The sequence below is a fragment of the Pezoporus flaviventris genome, unplaced genomic scaffold, assembly GCF_033815535.1.
Source record: "Pezoporus flaviventris isolate CSIRO_AGI_PZ_B2104156 unplaced genomic scaffold, CSIRO_AGI_Pfla_v1 ptg000001l, whole genome shotgun sequence".
Taxonomy (NCBI): Eukaryota; Metazoa; Chordata; class Aves; order Psittaciformes; family Psittacidae; genus Pezoporus; species Pezoporus flaviventris.
Genome location: NW_026892549.1, coordinates 55,850,271 through 55,868,519, shown reverse-complemented (window position 1 = coordinate 55,868,519; position 18,249 = coordinate 55,850,271). Strand labels below are relative to the sequence as shown.

The 18,249-nt window shown below is 41.8% G+C and overlaps 1 protein-coding gene across 6 annotated transcripts in view; it reads left to right on the top strand.

The window, feature by feature from the left end:
- PCNT (pericentrin) overlaps nucleotides 1-18,249 on the top strand; it is an 89,004-nt gene that overhangs the window by 55,209 nt on the left and 15,546 nt on the right. For all 6 annotated transcript variants that reach the window (XM_061458423.1, XM_061458448.1, XM_061458432.1 and 3 more), the window contains 13 exons: nucleotides 200-427; nucleotides 2,765-2,935; nucleotides 4,278-4,430; nucleotides 4,936-5,112; nucleotides 5,314-6,435; nucleotides 7,796-8,317; nucleotides 9,150-9,255; nucleotides 9,688-9,842; nucleotides 12,749-12,946; nucleotides 14,061-14,234; nucleotides 14,620-14,815; nucleotides 15,719-15,932; nucleotides 16,494-16,644. In XM_061458423.1, the coding sequence (XP_061314407.1) occupies nucleotides 200-427; nucleotides 2,765-2,935; nucleotides 4,278-4,430; nucleotides 4,936-5,112; nucleotides 5,314-6,435; nucleotides 7,796-8,317; nucleotides 9,150-9,255; nucleotides 9,688-9,842; nucleotides 12,749-12,946; nucleotides 14,061-14,234; nucleotides 14,620-14,815; nucleotides 15,719-15,932; nucleotides 16,494-16,644 (3,567 nt within the window). The remainder of the gene's footprint in view (nucleotides 1-199; nucleotides 428-2,764; nucleotides 2,936-4,277; nucleotides 4,431-4,935; nucleotides 5,113-5,313; nucleotides 6,436-7,795; nucleotides 8,318-9,149; nucleotides 9,256-9,687; nucleotides 9,843-12,748; nucleotides 12,947-14,060; nucleotides 14,235-14,619; nucleotides 14,816-15,718; nucleotides 15,933-16,493; nucleotides 16,645-18,249) is intronic.

Genomic DNA, 18,249 nt, shown 5'->3' with positions numbered 1-18,249 from the left:
AGCTCCTGGATTTGGAAGACAAGAGTTCAGAAAGTTACTTTTTCATCCTTTCTGTCCGCATTTAGTTTTACTTTCATCTGGGATTTACCACTACTTTAGTCCCTAGTCGAACTCTACCTGCTCTGCCATGAAATTGCTCTTGTCCAATTGGAAGCTTCCTGTGTTGACTGAATGGCTGTACAATGTGATTTCCGTGTAGGTAGAATCTTTACAAGCAGAAATAAAACAGAAAATGGATGACTACAATAAGCTGTTGTTAGAAAAGGAGCAAAACCACCAAGAAATTACAGCTCGTGACAAAGAGATAGAAAAACTGGTGGCACAGATTGGAGAACTGAAGCACAGCGGTACCGAAGTATCAAAGACTGTACTCTGCTTGGAGCAACAACTGCAGAAAATGAAGAAAGTCGAAACTGAATTAAAACAAGTAATTTTAAACTACTAATTTAAATGGGAGTGGCATTATGGAGACAGGGCGTTCATGGGGTTATCAGCGTGTTACAGTGTTGTTTGAGACTAGCCCTGAGACTGTTAGTGGCGAGTTAAAACTGTTGTGTCAATGGCAGGTATCGCAGCCACAGTTTTAATTGTGCTTTGGTTTTACTATATTATATAGAACTATAAGCCTACTTACTGTAGAGACTGCTTTCTGGTAGTTGTCACGTTTCCATAGATCAGAGTTGCTCTTTTGCTTCTCTGGCAGTTCCCAAGGAGATAGTGTTACTGAATGTGAAACATTGTGGGGTTTCAATAAGTAACTGTATTTAAAATTCTATTTTAATTGGTAGTTCTTCTTACTATGTGTCTTTGCAGCCAGATCTGTTTGCCATACTCTTAAATTTTGTGCTTTCTTACTGCTGCAGATTTAATCATAGCTTAGAGTTAAGAATAACATTTCATTTAGCAAAAGTATTTGTCTTGTACCAAGTATCTAAGTAACCTTTTCTACCTTAAACCAAGTGTTTCCATGTCCTCCCAGCAGTTTCCTTTGGTTGAGTACTGCTGGTGTGCCTGTTGAGTCTGAAGGTGTAAGATTGGCATGATCTAAACTAAATAGATTAGTTTAATTGCTTATTCTGTAAATATTTGCTTCCATTATTTTAATTTTTAAAATATTGAACAATTTTTTTTTATGCTTTAGCTTCAGCTAATGTCAGACTGGTCAGTTGCAGTTTATTAGGTACTATTATTCCCATTTAATTGGCACTTGTGTCTGGAGAAGTGCCTGGGTTTTTGCTCCCATGTGCATGAAGGACATTGGCATACCTGAGCAAGTCTAGCAAAGGAACATCAAAATGGTCAGAGGGCTTGAGGAAAGGAGTGTTGAGGGGAGGCTAGAAGAGCAGGATTTGTTTAGCTTTGCAGAGATCTTATTGTTGGTCACAACCACGTAATATGAGGTTATAAAGAAGGAGGCAGACTTGAGGTGCATAGTGTAAGGATAAAAAGATACAAGCACAAACTGCTGCAGGGGGAATTCCAATTAAATGGTAAAGGAAAACCGTCATATCGAGATTAGTGCCAATAAGAAATAGGTCTGGAAAGAGTAACTTTGAATACAGAATGGTATCTTTGGAAGAATAATAACTAAACTCTCAGCTAGCAGATCCCTTTTTCCTGCTCATATGTGCATGGAGCAGGTCTTTGTCTTTTTCTGCTCCAATTTGTTTCAGTCGTTTAGATTGATATATACATAGAATCATAGAATGGTTTGGGTTGGAAAGGACCTTAAGATCATCCAGTTTGAACACCCTGCTATGGGCAGGGACACCTTCCTCTAGAGGAGTTTGCTCCAAGCACCCTCCAACCTGGCCTTCAACACTGCCAGAGATGGGGCAGCCACAGCTTCTCTGGGCAGCACCTCAGCACCCTCCCAGGGGAAAGCTTCTTTCTTATATCTAACCTGAGCTTCCCCTGTTTCAGTTTGAACCCATCACCCCTTGTCCTATCGCTACAGACCCTGATGAAGAGTCTCTCTCTAGAATCTCTGTAGGCCTCCTTCAGATACTGGAAGGCTGCTATGAGGTCTCCATGCAGCTTCTCTTTGACTCTTCTAGTTAGGGCTGTGGTGGGAGGATTGCTCATCCTTTTGCTTGAGGTCTTGAAAGGATTATTCATTATGGGAATCTGCTGTCCTATGGATTCTGGTGTCGGTGGAAGAAGATCCCACATTTGACTACATCTGTTTGGGCCTGCAGAAGAGTAGTGAGGGTACACAAGCTCTGACTTTTGCCTGGGTTGCCGCTTGTTTTTATTGGATCACCACAGCAAGCTCAGATCGTAGCAGCTGTGGGATGCCAGGAGAATCTTAACTCTTGTGTCCAGCGCTATGGCACACTTGCAGCTCTGCTGTTGAGTAAATGTGGGAAAATCTGAGGTAAGGCAGCTCGGTTCTTCAGGAACACGGATTGGCACATGGTTACTGGAGGGGTTTTGTGCGTGATCAAGATGGTGTGGGTAATGTCTTATTTTACTTGATATAAAACAAAGGCTCTGTTGTTGCTTGGATTTTGATGTTACGTGGATCCTTTCATGTATGGCAGCTGGATGCCTGAGGGGCTGGTTTAATACCGTGTGTTTCATGTGAGTGAGCCAAAAACGTCCAGTTGTTTTGAATACCTGTTTCTTTGTAAGCCATTGGGATTATGTACTTCTTGTGCTGGGGTTTCTCAGGGATGATTGTTTTGGCAGGGTTGTTCTCTTAGGTGGGTATGTATATTGACAACAATTAATTCTAGCATACAATAAAAAATGTGTTTTGCAGGATAAAGAGGCATTGCAACAGCAACAGTACAATAACCTGATTCAGATCTCTGCCCTCCAGTCCAAATTGGATGAAGCAAGGCACAGACTGCCAGCAGACAGCAGTGCTGCTCCAGTGCTGAAGGAGCAGTTAGAAGCAGAGCAAGAAGCACTTCAGTCGAAAGAGAGAGAAGTAAGAGTTCGTGCAAACTTGCATTTGGATATTTAAGCCATTCAAAAACCCAGTGACTGATATTGTAGTCAATGTGCCTCTTACCAGTATTCTCCATTCTTCTTTGGCCTGAACTAACCTTACTTTTTCTTGCTTTGTTCTGTTTTGTCACCCCCCATCCATCTGTCTTCCTTCCCACTGGAAACTGTCTTGTGATGATTTACATCAACTTTGAGACTGATTGATCAATATTTGTTGTAAACTCATTTTCCTGTCCTTTCAAAGTTGAGGTGGAAGAGAAGGTAGATAAATTTGGGTTGACTTTGATACTGAGTGATAATTCCTTTAAGAATAGAAGGGGCAAGTGCCCATAATAGTGTCATCTGACCTTGTCTGTTTTGTGAGCCAGAAAAAGTTAGTGATGCTCTTGTTCTAAGCTGAAACACAGTGTAACTGGTCACATTCTTCAGAAATTCTATTGGTTTTACATGCACAGATACATACACCCACCACTGTGTTTGTGATATTTTGTAATTATTGTATCTGTAATACACTGTGTACAGTTTGTGTGTGTGTACAGTCCAGTTTAGAATGTGCAAAGAACAAAAACATGGCTCATCCTCTAGTTATTTGTATACCAGTGTTTCAAGGGCAGTAAGATAATAAGAACTAATTTCTTATGAGTGAAAGTTCTATGTCTCTTATAAAGTCTGACTTCAAGAGCCACTAAGCCCTTTCCATTCTCAAAGGAATAGAACTCTTACCCATGAAGGCAAGAGATGATGAAACCTGTGGTTGGCAAGATCACAGTGTTTCCAAATAGCTCTCAAGCTTTCAAAAAGCTGCAAGGAGTGAAATGTGTAGTTACTGACTCCTTTTACAGGTTGAAGGAGTCAATGCTCAGAATTGTTTTGATTGCTGTGTTACTGGGATTAGCACTACAGTGTTAATTTCTGTCCTCTAGAAGGAGGAGAATGGTGTTTATGTTAACTGGTTATGATTACATTAGACATCAAATGCTAACATGTCTCCTGCTGTGTCAACTTACATCAGTCAAGCTTTGAATGTTCAGAACACAGAGTAACAAATCTTTCATGAGCAGTTAGTTTTTTTTTTCAAAAGGAAATGGAAACCCACCTTTGCAGCACTTTGATTTTGCAGCTGAGGAGCTGGAACATCAGCTTCTCACTTTCTTTTTATGTCTCAAGTATTCTATTCATGCACATTGATTAGAAAGAGTTTAAATCTTAGAATTTGCTGAAGATACTTGTTCTCAGTAAATAAGGTGGTGAATGAAGTTTTCTCTTTTCTGCTTAGATCAGAACTTCATTGAAACAACTATGCATTTTCTTCTTTCTTTCAGATTGCAAGCTTGTTAGACCAACTAGAACAATATAAAGAGAATTTGATCAGTAAAAACGAGGAGATACTGCAGCTGAACTTGCAGTTAGAGATGCAAGAAAAGCTTAGCACTTCCAGCATCAGCCAGCTTCAGTCAGAGAATGCACACTTGAAGGTAGGTTTCCTTAGCTGTAGTGTCCATCAGCTCAAACTTCAGAGCCTGCTTTCTTGAGTGCTGTGGGCTTCATCTTCTGGTGTTATAAACAGATACTTAGTTTGCTTCTCTTGTCAAGGGAATATTGCATTACTGTTACAAGGCTAATGTTGGATATTGTAGAACACCCCCACAATGCTCTAGATTCATGCTTATGGCATTATCTTCTACAGTCATTGGATGTAATTAAAAACACTTAGCATTTTTCTGACCCTGACAAGTTAGAAAATTGGGTGGTTGTCAGTCTGGCAGCTAGAGTGTTCCTCTCTTACCTTAGCAGTTGAGAAATATTGTGGCAATCTAATCCAGTAGTACAAATTCAACCAAAGTAGCTGTAGTTGTGTTCTTGACTTCTTTAACCTTATAGTAAGGGATTGTTTAAATAAAGCCATTAGTTCTATTCTGCTGTTAGGTTGGCAGAGAAAGTAAGTCCTTTCTAATGAGATTGCTGTGTTTTTCTGATCAGGAGGATTTAACAAAACTTCATGTGAAGCAAAATCAGGATCTGGGTATTAGTGAGTCCTCAACTTTGTCATTCCCACAAGCACTACTTGAAGAAAAGAATCAAGAAATCGATCACTTGAATGAACAAATGAGGAGGCTGCAGCACGAGCTAGAGAATACTCTGGAGGATAAAGTGAAAGTACTTATTCTTATGTTCGTTGCTTGATTTTGGGGGAAGAAAGAATCTTACTGTAAATTAAATCTGTTCTGAGTAGCTATTAGCTGAAGTGTGCAGTTCTTTCCTCCTGTCTGATTCAGGAGGAAAATGTCATTTAAAGTCTATGTGCAGTAGTCATTCTGCCTACATACAGTAATATTCAGACTTTATCCTTTTGCTCAGGTTGTGGAAGACCAAAAAGGTGAAATTGAAGAACTCAGATCACTTGTCGAGCACCTTCGCAGTGACCAGGAAAGGCTGCGTAAGGACAAAGAAGAAGAGGTAGAGCAACTCCATGGAGTAATTGAGAAGCTTCAGAAAGAGCTGGCACAAATTGGACCAGTATGTCATGAAGTTAGTGACAACCAATATGATCTCTATCAACTTGCATTGGGAAAGCCAGTGGAAAACCTTCAGAATGAGTTGGAGAAGGGGCTATTGGACTGGCAGGGTGATATTGATCCAAGCAGAAGAAACATATTGCTACTCTCCAAAGTGAGAGAACTTCAGGAGGAGGCAGAGCTTATCTCAGCTGCTAGAGACGCTCTGCAGCACCAACTGGAAGAGAAGGAATCACAGTTCAAACTGGAAGTGAAAATTCTGGAGAAAAAATGCCAGAAATTACAGGAGTCATCAGAGCAGCATGTTGCAGAGCTGACCTCTCTGAGAGCACAGTACAATGCGCTTCAGGAAGAGCATAGCCTTTTCCAAACCCATTTTTCTCAGAGAGAGGCTGAAGCCAGGGCAACTTCTTCTCGCCTTCAAGAACTTGAAGATATTGTGAGAGAAAGGGAAGCAAATATTCTAGAGAAGAATAGGCAGATGAAGAGAATGGCAGATGAACGAGAAGCTGACACAACTGAGTTGCAATACTTAACCGAAAAGGCAGCAGAGCTTCAAACCGAGCTGGAAAAGAGAGATGCAAGTCAGGCTCAAGATGTTTATAGTCTTCAATTAGAAGTTTCTAGACTTGATTCCCAGGTGCAAGCACTGAATCAGAAAGAAATAGTTTATCAGAGAGAAATCAATGACCTGCAAGGTAGCACTGCAAAACTGAAAGATCAGATCAAGGCGTATGTGAAGGAGCTTGAAGCCTTACAGCTGGAAAGAGGTGAGCTGATTTCACAGTTGGAGTTGTACAAGCCAAGGGAGCAACATGATCATGAGGAGACTCGCCTTCCCAAGACCCTCTGTGAGAGAGAAAGAAAAGGCATAGCCCTTAAAAGAGGAATGGAGGAACTGGAAGAACTAGAGGCAAATGTTGATCAGCCACTTGCAGTACTGGCTTCCCCCAGTGATAAACAGGTATGTGATTTGGTTTTAATAGTATTATTTTTTTTAAAACATAAAGCCCTTTAGTTTATCCTTTTCAGTGCTGTAAGAAAGGGTAAGATGAAAACTGTGGCATAAAAGTGGCTGTGGTGTCTCAGTTGAGGGTCTGTTCATAGTTTCTCCAGCAGTGGCTAGAGGTAGATGCCTGGAAGAGCTAAGAACAGGCTCAGCATACATGGAAACCTAATCCCGTCAGTTTTTCTGAGCTGGGTATGGTTTGGGGCATGGATCCTAAGGTGTGTGTTGGGTGTTGGCAGTGCGAGAGCTGCAGGGTGGCCTCCCTGAGAAAAGGCCAGGGTTGCTCCATGCTGGGCAGAGCTGGTTCCACCACAGGCCATAGCTGAGCCCATCAGCCATGTGTGTGGCACTGCTGCAAAAACGTATTTAGGAAATCATGGGTAAAATGCTGCACAGTCAGTGAGGAGTGAGGGAAAAGAAGCATGAGAAACAGCCTGTTGAAGAGACCGTGCTAGGGCAGGTAGCCATGCTGCAGGGGAGGAGGTAAGGGAGTTTGGAACGAGAGTCCTTGTAGGAAGGTAGGCAGGGATGTCTCTGTAGTTTGAAGTTGGAAGTCTAGCCTTGGCCTGGTCAGTAACTATGTCTCACAATATAGGAAAGAGGATTGAAAGGTTCTGTGCCCATTCAGGTACTCAAGCCTTCAGGCTGGAAAATAGCCAGTTATGTGCAAGGATCACATCAAGTAGGGAAGTGTTCAAGGCCAGGTTGGACAGTGCCTTGGGTGACATGGTCTAGTGTGAGTTGTCCCTGCCTGTGGCAGGGAGGGTGGAACTGGGTGATCTTAAGGTCCCTTCAAACCCAAACCAGTCTGTGATTCTATGTTTTTCTTCCTTGCAATGACTAGAAGTAGATGGTCGACAGTTTCTCCTGCACTGAAATGGCAGGCATAGGAATCATCTGTAGACTTCTTAACCGTTTTTTCCTGGTGCCCTGGGTCAGGAATTAAGCCTTAGGATAGTTAGGTAGATTTGTCCAGTTAGTAAAGCAATGGTTTTTGACGTCTGTTTGAACATAAGAAGATTGTCTACACTGGTAAGGAATAATACCCTTTCTTTCCTGCTTGATTCAAAAGTCAGCTCTGCAGAAAGACATTGGCTTATTGTACAGTTGTGGGTGTTATTTCTCTGCTATTGATGATACGTTTGTTAAAAAGCCTGGTTAGCTGGCATATAAAATATACTAAAGCATCTGATAATTTTTACATAATAATAGATACAACTACTAAATTAGAAAAGAACTTTTGAAGTTAATGTTTTTCAGTTTTTGAAGTAGTATTTAAATTCTCTTACACAATTAATGTGTTATTTCATTGTAGGACAAAGATGAAGTTGTGTTTGACTCGAAGACTCACAATCTAAATCCAAAAACTCCAATAAAGCAATCACAAGAAAAGACCTTGATTCAGGAATCAAATGCGATCAACAACTCTGAAGAGAAGCAAGATTTGAAAAAGCATAGCCAGCAAATGTTGGAAAGTCATCAAACTCCTGATGCTCCAAAGCACAACTTGAACATAGGCAAAGTCAATTTGCCGGATTTCCAGGATTTCAGTGCAGGTATGGCTTCATGGGGGTCACCAGAGATTATGAGAAAGCAAGACATGAGCATGGAAGTTCAACCTGTGCTGACACCCTTTTCGGAAGTAGAAAGCACAGATCTTGAGATGATGCACACCAGGTCATCCATACAGGAAGATAATTCTGGATTGCTGGGATATCCTAACCCGTATGAAAACAGCAGTGACGAAGCAGCAGTGGGAGTAGATAGAAAATCTCCTGCTTTCTCTGAAAGTACCTACTCTGTTGATGACGACCAAGATATGGAGAAGAAGATCTTGGTAAGTGATGTTTCATGTCTGATTTAATTCTAATTAAATAAGGCTGCTCAGCTCAGTCCCCTCGGATCATTGTTGGGCCATTGGCTCAAGTAGTAGAGCCTTACACAGGAAGAGAGGTGTGTAAGGTTCTGGCCTGTATTAAAACCCTATTTACCACTGCTTCTGATAATCCTAAAATTGAACAATAAGCTGTTTACAGCTGGCTTTGTGTCCTGTGTGTCTCCACACTGCTGATGTGGCGTCAGTAAAAATCTGGGTATTACTCTCATGCTCTCAAAAGACTCTTCAAATCCAGGTACTTTTGCAGTGACACAAGCAGGAAGGGAGTGATAAATTTAGTGATAATGCTTCATGTGCAAGTAATTGACTTAAAACATGCAAAAATGTTTTACTTCCACAGTACTTAATTTACCATCAAAGCTCTCTGCTCACAGCTATCTGTCATTGAGTGTTAGTAGAGACTGAGTCAAAATTGAAGAATATAGGTTTTTCTTTTTAGTGGCAGTATTTTATATATTGGGTCTGTATCATTTCACAGGAAGATGAAGTCTGTACTTCAGAAAATGAATCTTCAGTTGTATATTATTGTGCCTTGCTTTTGAAGGCAGTTAATGATAAATACATGTCCCTTTCTTAACAGACTATTGAAAGGGAGATAAAAATGTGATGGAATGCCTTCCAGTGTTGCATTCACTGTGGGATTTGCCATCTCCAGCACTAGAGATGTAGGCATTTGCTAAACTCTGCACTAGTAACAAAGCTGTTATAAAATGCAGAAAACTCTACAGCTGGATTCTGAAAACTAAACTCATCTGAAAAATTTCTTTCCAAGCAGAGGAGAGAAGCTGATAATCTAACTTTAACCCCTTCGGATTTACAAGATGATGTAAGATCAAGAGCATCTGCTGTAGATGAGATGAGTGATGGATATGGCAGCAGTAAGTTTAACTTTGGAGATTCCTTTCACCTTCAACTTCATTATAAAGATGTTACATTTCCTTTTTCTCCCATTTTCTTTTACTGTAGGTCTTTTTATTTGAAAGCTGTGCCTTTGTCAGGTGGATCTTTGTTTAGGGAGACTTGTGCTATATTTGTGCTAGTGGAAGTCTGCTTTTACCTTTTCAACTTTACATACTGAAAAGGAGGCATGGGGGTTTTGGTGAGACCTGACTTAACTACGATACTTTCTCTGATGCTAAAGGCAACTTGCAACCTTTTTACTTGTAGTTAATAGAGATCTCACTCAATAACTTCAACTGACCCTGCATTCAAAGTAACAGGAGAAATCATGGTTATTTTGCAAATGGTTATGCTGATTTCAAGTGCTTTAATCTTTGTAACACTGTTGGGGGGGCTGTCTCTTTCTTCAGATACCAGCTCGAATTTTGCAGCTAAACTAAAGCAGGAGCTACAGACATCAGAGCACCTGGATGCTAGTTTCATGGCTTATCTGCAGTACCGTGGAATGTTTCCAGATTTTATGGAATCAGTGAGAGAAAAGGAAATACTTTCACCACAGCTGAAGGTAATACATGGTTAATAGAAACAATTTAAAACTGAAACAGCAGAAGTGAAATGTTAGTATCAAGTAGTTAGCTGTGACCTTTACACTGGAAACTGTTCTGTAATGGTTTGAAATTCAAGCTGATGATGGTTCTTGAGTAATTATTTCATCGCTCATGTGACAAATTTCCTGAAATTTGTCTTGCTTGTACTTGCTAGAATTGAAGATTTTGCTAGGACAGCACTAGTGGTGTTCCAGAATGTGACAGTACAAGGACTAATTGATCTGATTTATGGCTTTGTCTTGGAAGCTTTACAGAAAGCTGTTTCCCAAGCAAGCGTAGCTGGCTGACATCATGCTCCCCTGCCTATTCTTGTCATTCTGATATGATGGAGAGCTGTGGGAACACCACTACAAGGTGTGGAGGAATCTTTCAAAGTCAGTTCAAGGAGTATGATGAATATACAGAAGACTAAGCAGTGATTACTTAATAAGACAAGTTAAAGAAAGTATATGCCTGGGCCTCTTTGGTTTGATGCTGTAGCTGAACAAGCTCTCACCCATTAGAGGAATCCCAGCTTGTGAAGGGGAGAAATTCAGTGCTCCAAATCACGTCATCTGTGAAGCTGGTGAGAAGTATGTGGGTAAGTACAGCAGGCTAAAGGGAGCTCTTAAATAAAAAGAAACCAGAAGAAATACACTTCCTAGCAAGTGAATGCTGCCTCCTCAAATGTTTAGCAGATTCCTTCAGTTTATTCAGCAAAATGGAGGAAGATCTGTGCAATGAAGTAAGGCTGTAAAAGGGGATGTGAAGTCTGAATTCAGACTTACACTGGCTGGCACAATTAACTCAAGATGCACCTTTATCTTGGCTTGAGGCAGAAGGAAGAGCTTTCCCGCATCCCCTGAAGTGTCTCTTCAAAACAGGCATGATGCTCTGGCACTGGAGAATGAAAAGCACATTGAGTAACTGACATGACGAAGGAAGCCAACCATGCAAAGGTGGTGCAACCACCTTTAGAAATGGTGCTACCAGATAAGCTTGTAAAGTATTAGTAATCAAAGATTCCTTACTGAGGGGCACTGAAGCATCAGCATTTGCCATCCAGACAATTCCTCTTGAGATGTTTGCTGCCTGTGCGAGCTTGAATTTGTGGCATCACTGCAAGACTGCCAAGCCTAGTGAACCTTGCAGATAACCATCTGCTCTTACTGCTCCATGTAGGAGCAGTAATACCATAACTATTTACAATAACAATACTGTAACAAGGCAATTTGGAACCATCCAAAGAGACTCTCTGTCCCTCAGATGAATGTTAAAAGGACTGGGAGCACGAATGGTATTCTCCTCTATCCTCCCAGTCAGAGGAAGGTGTCCAGGATGGAGGACACAAACAGGAAAATACCTAGCTGTGTAGCTAGTGTAACCTATACTTAGGGTTTTGATTTCTGTGATCATGGAGAGGTCTGCTGGGAGCAGATGGGATTCACCTGACCAAGTAGGACAAGAGTGTCTTCACCAATAAGCTGGCCAAACCTATAAGGAGAGCTTTAAATTAGACTAAGCAAAAGAAAGGGGTAGGGTTTTGGGCAACAAAGAAAAGCCAGGAGCAGCTGATGTATTAGGAACAACAGGGAAACACCTATGAAATGCCTCAAAGGAGGCTGGAACAGGTTGCCCAGTGAAGCTGTGGATGAGGCTTTAAGCAACCTGGTCTGATAAAAGATAACCCTATGTGGCAGGGGTCGGACTAGGTGATCTTTAAAGGTCATTTCCAACCCAAACCATTCTGTATCTAGACCCTGTATGTAAAAAGTAATAATTCTCAAGCGCATAGTTTCATAGATTTTGTAGAAGAGGCGAATTTTATTCTATCTTAGGAAGCAGTTTCTTCTGTGAATTGTCAATCTAATCTTTACTGGCTGTAAGATCTGAATGCAAATTCCACTAGTGAATGTTTAGTTTGAACAATTTACTGTGCTTCTGTTGTTCATGTTTGTTAAGCTTTTCATCGTTTGGCTTTGGTTCTTGAAGTGATCACTGTTTTGACTCAAGTGACAGGAAAGCAACTCAAGTTGGTTCAAGAGTTAAGTTATTCAAAAAGTGCAAAGAAAGAATATCAAGAGTTTAAGAGAAGTACTCTGTGTTGTTGCTGCTGTTAAAGTGAGTGGCAACAAGGAACAGCTCCACATCAAGCTGGGATATTTCTGATGAGCTGTGTGTAGAAAAGGACTTAAATCTCCGATGACCTTCCTTGAAAAGAGACCAGGAAACATCTGTGCATGATGTAATAGTTTGTGAACAGGGAATTTATTTAAGAGATTATTTTTCCTGACAGTGGCAGAGGAAACAATTTCCACTGTGTAACTTATTAAGACTGATTATTTTGGGAGATGTTATTTGTACGTAAGCTGCTAAATTAAGCCAAAGTTGTCTGAATACATAATTTATTTTTCTGGCATAGCTGGGGTTTAGTAACCTGGCTTCAGACTTCATAGAATTTGATTTATTCCTAGGAAAGTTAGGTAAAGAGTTCAGAAACAACAGAGGTAAAGCACAGTCCTTTGCCTTAATTACACGTAAGTGTGTGGATGTGCACGGCAATAAGATACTCTGGCTGAGGCTTCCATTTGTGCTTTAACGTTGTGAATATACTATTTAACAGGCCACTGTACTCTTGAATATTGTCCTTAGTTGTGGGGAGATAAAAATTCTCTGGTAATTTGGCTCACTGCATGTGTGTTTGGGTATGGATATTGATTTTATTCAGCATACCAAGTAGAAGAGCAGACCTGTGTGCTTATATCTGTATCACAGATATCAGACAGCAACCTTATTTTTCTTGTCTAGTGCTCTCCCATCTTGCTCTTACACTACCAGGATGCTGATGCCTTTCTCCTAACATTATGCCTTTTTCTCTTCTCAGACTGTGCTGAAGATGGTGTATGAGGAGAGCCGCAAAATCCTGGCTTTGTCAGAATGTCCCTTTGATTTAAGGGAGCTGAAAAATGTCCATCAGACCCGAGCAGCAATGGAGGGATGTCAGAAGGAGGGCTTAGCTCTGCTGGATGCTATACAGTCGCTGAAAGATTACCTTGGCAAGGTGGCAGATAGAGGAGACAAGGTATGACACTAAAAATATCCTTTAAAGCAAGCATATGAGGAAAGGCTGGAGGAGCTGGGCCTGTTCAGCACAGAGAAGGGCAGGCTCAGGGGGTGCCTGATAGATGTATAAGTGGAGCTGTTGGAGACTCCAGAGGAGGCCACACAGATGCTGGGAGGGCTGGAGCAGCTCTGCTCTGGAACCAGACTGAGAGAGCTGGGCTGGTTCAGCCTGGAGAAGAGAAGGCTCCTTAAAGGGAGATGTTAGAACAGCTCCACTGCCTAAAGAGGCTGCAGGAAACCTGGAGAGGGGCTTTGGACAAGGGCCTGTAGGGACAGGACAAGGGGAATGGCTTTAACCTGCCAGAACAGGGGAGATTGAGATGAGCTCTTAGGCAGAAGCTCTTCCCTGTGAGGGTGCTGAGGTGCTGGCACAGGGTGCCCAGAGAAGCTGTGGCTGCCCCATCCCTGGCAGTGTTCAAGGCCAGGTTGGACACAGGGGCTTGGAGCACCCTGCTCTAGTGGAAGGTGTCCCTGCCCATGGCAGGGGCGTTGGAACTGGATGAGCTTTAAGGTCCCTTCCAACACAAACCATCCTATGGTAAGTATGCGAAGGGAGGGTGTCCAGAGCATGAGGCCAGACTCTTCTTGGTGGTGCCAGGCAATAGGACAAGAGGCATAAAACTAAAACACAGGCTGTTCAACTAAAACATGAGGAAGAACTTCTTTACTCTGAGGGTGACTGAGCATCTGAGTGGGTTCCCCAGAGAGATTGTGGAGTCTCCATCCTGGGAGCTACTCAGGAGCAATGAGGAGACAAGCCTGAGTGATGTGCTTTGAGCAATGCTGCATGAGCAGAGAGGACTAGATGACCTCCAGTGGTCCCTTCCAACCTCAACCATTCTGTGATTCTGTGAAGGTAACCAGTCTTTTACATCTATAGAAATACACATTGTTATGTAGTTAGTGTGTGTGTGTTGTATGAGGAGCAAGGGACTCTTTCTGAGGTTGGAACAGTCTTTTTTAAGCACCTGCTTAAATTAACAGGTTGATATACTCTTACACAGGAATGAGACGAAAGGCAGTAGGTTACACATTGAGAAAGATGACATTTAAAATATATATATTTTTAACAGGAATTTTCAGGTATTGCTGCTGACTGGAGAGGAGAACTTCTGCAAGCAGTACAGACTGTGTTTGAGAAGGAGAGAACTGTGTTGCAAATTGACTTGAAGTCTCACTTCTCCAATCCTGGGGCTGATGGGAATGGTTCATTAGTAGAAAAACTGGAGTACATCATGAAACAGCAGGTAAGAAAACCTCTTCAAGTGTTATGCTTCTAAATTCTATCTAGAATTCTATCTGGAGCTCCACAGACCTCTCTTGAATAGTAGTAGATATTAAGCTAACTCTGAATCAGGAAATTTTTGCTGCAGTAATTAATACTTAGGTTTTAGGTAATGACCAAATGGTCTGTAGTAATAACTATGTATCAACCATTATTAATAACTATCATTCTATTTGGAAGCTAGTGAAGTGGGTTTTTTCTTTGTTACTGTTAACATTTTGCATTAATATGAATCATGAACTTAGTTATTTGAAGTGCCTTATACTGCAAGGGTGTCTGTAGGGTTCATATTTTTAGGAAATATGGTAATAGCCTTGTGGATTTAATGGGATTTGGTTTGTTTTCAGGAGGAACAGAGGCAGATGGTCGTAGAGCACCTTTTCTCCTCAGACCGGAATAGCTTGCTCTCTGAAATACAGGATCTCCGAGCACAGCTACGTATGACGCATCTTCAGAACCAAGAGAAGCTACAGCAGTTACAGGAAACCCTTACCAATGCAGAAGAAATTGGGAGCAAACGAGAACATCACCTTCGGAGGAAAGGTAATCATCCCCCAAGTCCTTGTTATCTGGTCTTCCATGCCAGCTCTTTCCTTTTTTTGCCTGGAAGATGAAAGGTAAAAAAAGATTGTTCTGCAAAGAAAGCATGTCATAGAATGGTTTGGGTTGGAAAGGATTTTAAAGCTCATCTAGCTCCAACCCCCTGCCACAGGCAGGGACACCTTCCACTAGAGCAGGTTGTTCCAAGCCCCTGTGTCCAACCTGGCCTTGAACACTGCCAGGGATGGGGCAGCCACAGCTTCTCTGGGCACCCTGTGCCAGCGCCTCAGCACCCTCACAGTAAAGAGCTTCCTTATATCCAACCTGAACTTCCCCTATTTCAGTTTGAACCCATCATCCCTTGTCCTATTGCTACAGCAGTCCCTGATGAAGAGTCCCTCTCCAGCATCCTTGCAGCCCCCTTCAGACACTGGAAGCTGCTCTGAGGTCTCCACGCAGCCTTCTCTTCTCCAGGCTGAACAGCCCTGACTTTCCCAGCCTGTCTTCATATGGGAGCTGCTCCAGCCCCTGCTCATCCTTGTGGCGTTCTCTGGACTTGCTCCAACAGCTCCATGTCTTTCTTATGCTGTAGAGTTCTTCAGTTTTACTAATGCACTCAGGTTGCTATGATTTTAGCAGATGAAGCAAAGAGAAGCTTTAAAATAAAGCAACAGAACTGGAGGGTGACTCTTAAATAGTGTATACATGTAGAAACGCAAGCAAGAACAGTAAAATAATTCTCTTTTATATGAATATATATATGTTTGCCAGTAAATGGATGCATTTGCTTAATGAGGGTTAGAGTCCATTAGCAACAAGTTACTTACAATATATCCCAGTAGCTCGGGGTAAGTGATAACATATTGTCAAGTTCTCTGTAATACAAATAACATTTCCTTATCCTAGTTGAATTATTAGAATATAAGCTTCAGGAGGAAAAATCTATTGTAAGTGACTTGCACAGCACCCTGTCTGAGGAGCAGAAGAAAGCCTCTGAAACGTGTGATCTGTTGAATCAAGAAAAAGCAGCCCTGAAATCAGAGCTTTCTGAAAGTAAACAAGAGAATGAAAGGCTGCAGAAATCCCTAGAAGAGCTTCAGAGGGAATTGAGCCAGTTACGGTGAGAAGTAAATTTAGTCACTTATTCTACTCATCAGCAGGTCTGAAAGAACTTTATATACTGTATGTATCCAGTGAGGATCCACAACTGGTGTAGCACTTGGAAACACGAGGAGGAAAACGAACCTCTCACTTCTCATGGCTGTGTTAATTTTTCTTCGGTAATGGCCTAGACCCCTGCATCCCTGATGTAGCCTACTCCTGCTGCTTTTGTCTGAGTCTTTTGGTTGGTACTTCTGTTTGTCTGTCATCTTGCGTATGCTTCCCCACCTAGCACACTCCCGGTGTTTTTCTTTCACGGGACAAGTTTTGCTCTGCCAGTGTAGGTAACTTCTCTTTATTGTTACTAAATAGTGAAATCCCAGCTTTGCTTGCAGGAAGGTAAATGTTTTCAGTTGCTAAATAGCTGTGACTTGAAAACCTGCTCTCTGTAGAAAGAGCAGATGCTTTAGGGAACAAATCAGTAGACCAGCTCACAAAAAGTAACCCAGAATACCTTGCTGGCGTTGTTGGAAGAGGATGTCCTGTTCTAAACACAGAAGTGACGTTTTGAACTTTGCAGGTCTGAGTTGGATAAAAAAGAAAAGGCTTTGACAACTGCACTTGAAGATTTGAAGGCTGAGCATCTGAAGCAAACTGAGCTACAAGATCTATTTGAGGAACAGCAGCTTCAGCGTAAGAAAACAGAATATGAAAAGACAAAGGCCTTGGAGGTAATGCCCTACATCTCAGTGCCTCACGTCACCTCCCTTGGTGCATGAAGTTAACTATCTAACATAACTAACAGGTTATTTTGCAGTCTTTTTGCATCAGATGGTTTTTGTTTAGTAAGTATTATAAAAAACATTCTAGTGAATATGCATAGGTTTATTTTCTTTTCACAGAATTAATGCTTTCAGTTGCCTCTCCTAACTGCACATACAGAAATAAGAAGCGTTGTGCCTTTTCTTTCCTCTCTTTGTATCTTAGTATTTCCAGAGCCTTAACGCTTTCACATTTCACCAGGACTGCCCCTTGCTGTGTAGGGAGAGCCAGATTCTCCAACTGTGTTACTGCACCCTTGATTGCAGAGCAAATGTGCTATATGGATGGGATGTGTATGATCAACTGAGATTATAAAAGAAACCATCCAGTGGTACATGTGCTTGGCAGAGAGAACTGGAGCCTTTCCAATATAACATGTATTTTTGGAGGTTAACCAAAGTCTTTTTGTTCCCTTTCTTCTAAACTGAACAGAAAATAGATAAAGAGCTTTCTCTCTGATACTGTGATAACAGTGACTTGGTGCTTGTAAAAGGCCTACAGTGACTGGAAAAGGAAAAAGTTTTAACATAAGCCTTTTTTTAAACTTAAACAACAAACCCCAACTCCAAAACAATCCTAGTTTGATGCCTTAGGTGAGGAAACACAATTCTGCCTCTATTCCTTGTAGTTTGGCCTCTCACATCATCTTTCTTATAGGTGTTTAGGTTTGTGGGTGGGTTTTGTTGGGATTTTTGTTACTACTTACATGGTAGCACATGGCACTAACGTCCTCCAGCTTTTAAAAGTGAAGCTCATGCAGGGGAGGCGGGGCCCATTTTAGTCAAGGCAAAGAGAAAGTGCATTGCCCTAGGTATAGCTGTGCAACAGATTCCCAGTTCACATCTCTGCAGTCTTGCATTCCCAAATCATCCCTTCTAGCATGCCTATAAAAAGCTAATGCCACTTAGAATCTGACCTGGCTTTCTACCAGATGAGAAGACAGGTCAGCTCTGACTGTCTGCAAACACCCTGGGACTGCCCCTTCATTGCTGCTTTTCCTTCTGAAGAAAGGCTGGTTCCCAAAATGGGTCTGGGGATGGATTATTTTTATCTGTCTGTACTGTGTGCTTTAAGCAGATGGGCTGTAAAATCCAGAGGTTTTACAGCTACTCTTACTGCTTAGATTTTTCAGTCTTTTTAAATCAACATGGGTTATTTCTGCTTCAGATGTAACTTAAGGGGATTGAGTGATTCCTCACTAATTGAAGGTCTTGCTAGTTGAAGATGATATTTTAACATTACGTATTTGGTTTTGTTACTTGGTGTCATTGAATCCCAGCCTGGGTAAGGCTGGAAGGGACCTTAAAGCTCATCCAGTTCCCACCTCCTGCCACAGGCAAGGACACCTTCCACTAGAGCAGGTTGCTCCAAGCCCCTGTGTCCAACCTGGCCTTGAACACTGCCAGGGATGGGGCAGCCACAGCTTCTCTGGGCATCCTGTGCCAGCGCCTCAGCACCCTCACAGGGAAGAGCTTCTGCCTAAGAGCTCATCTCAATCTCCCCTGTTCTGGCAG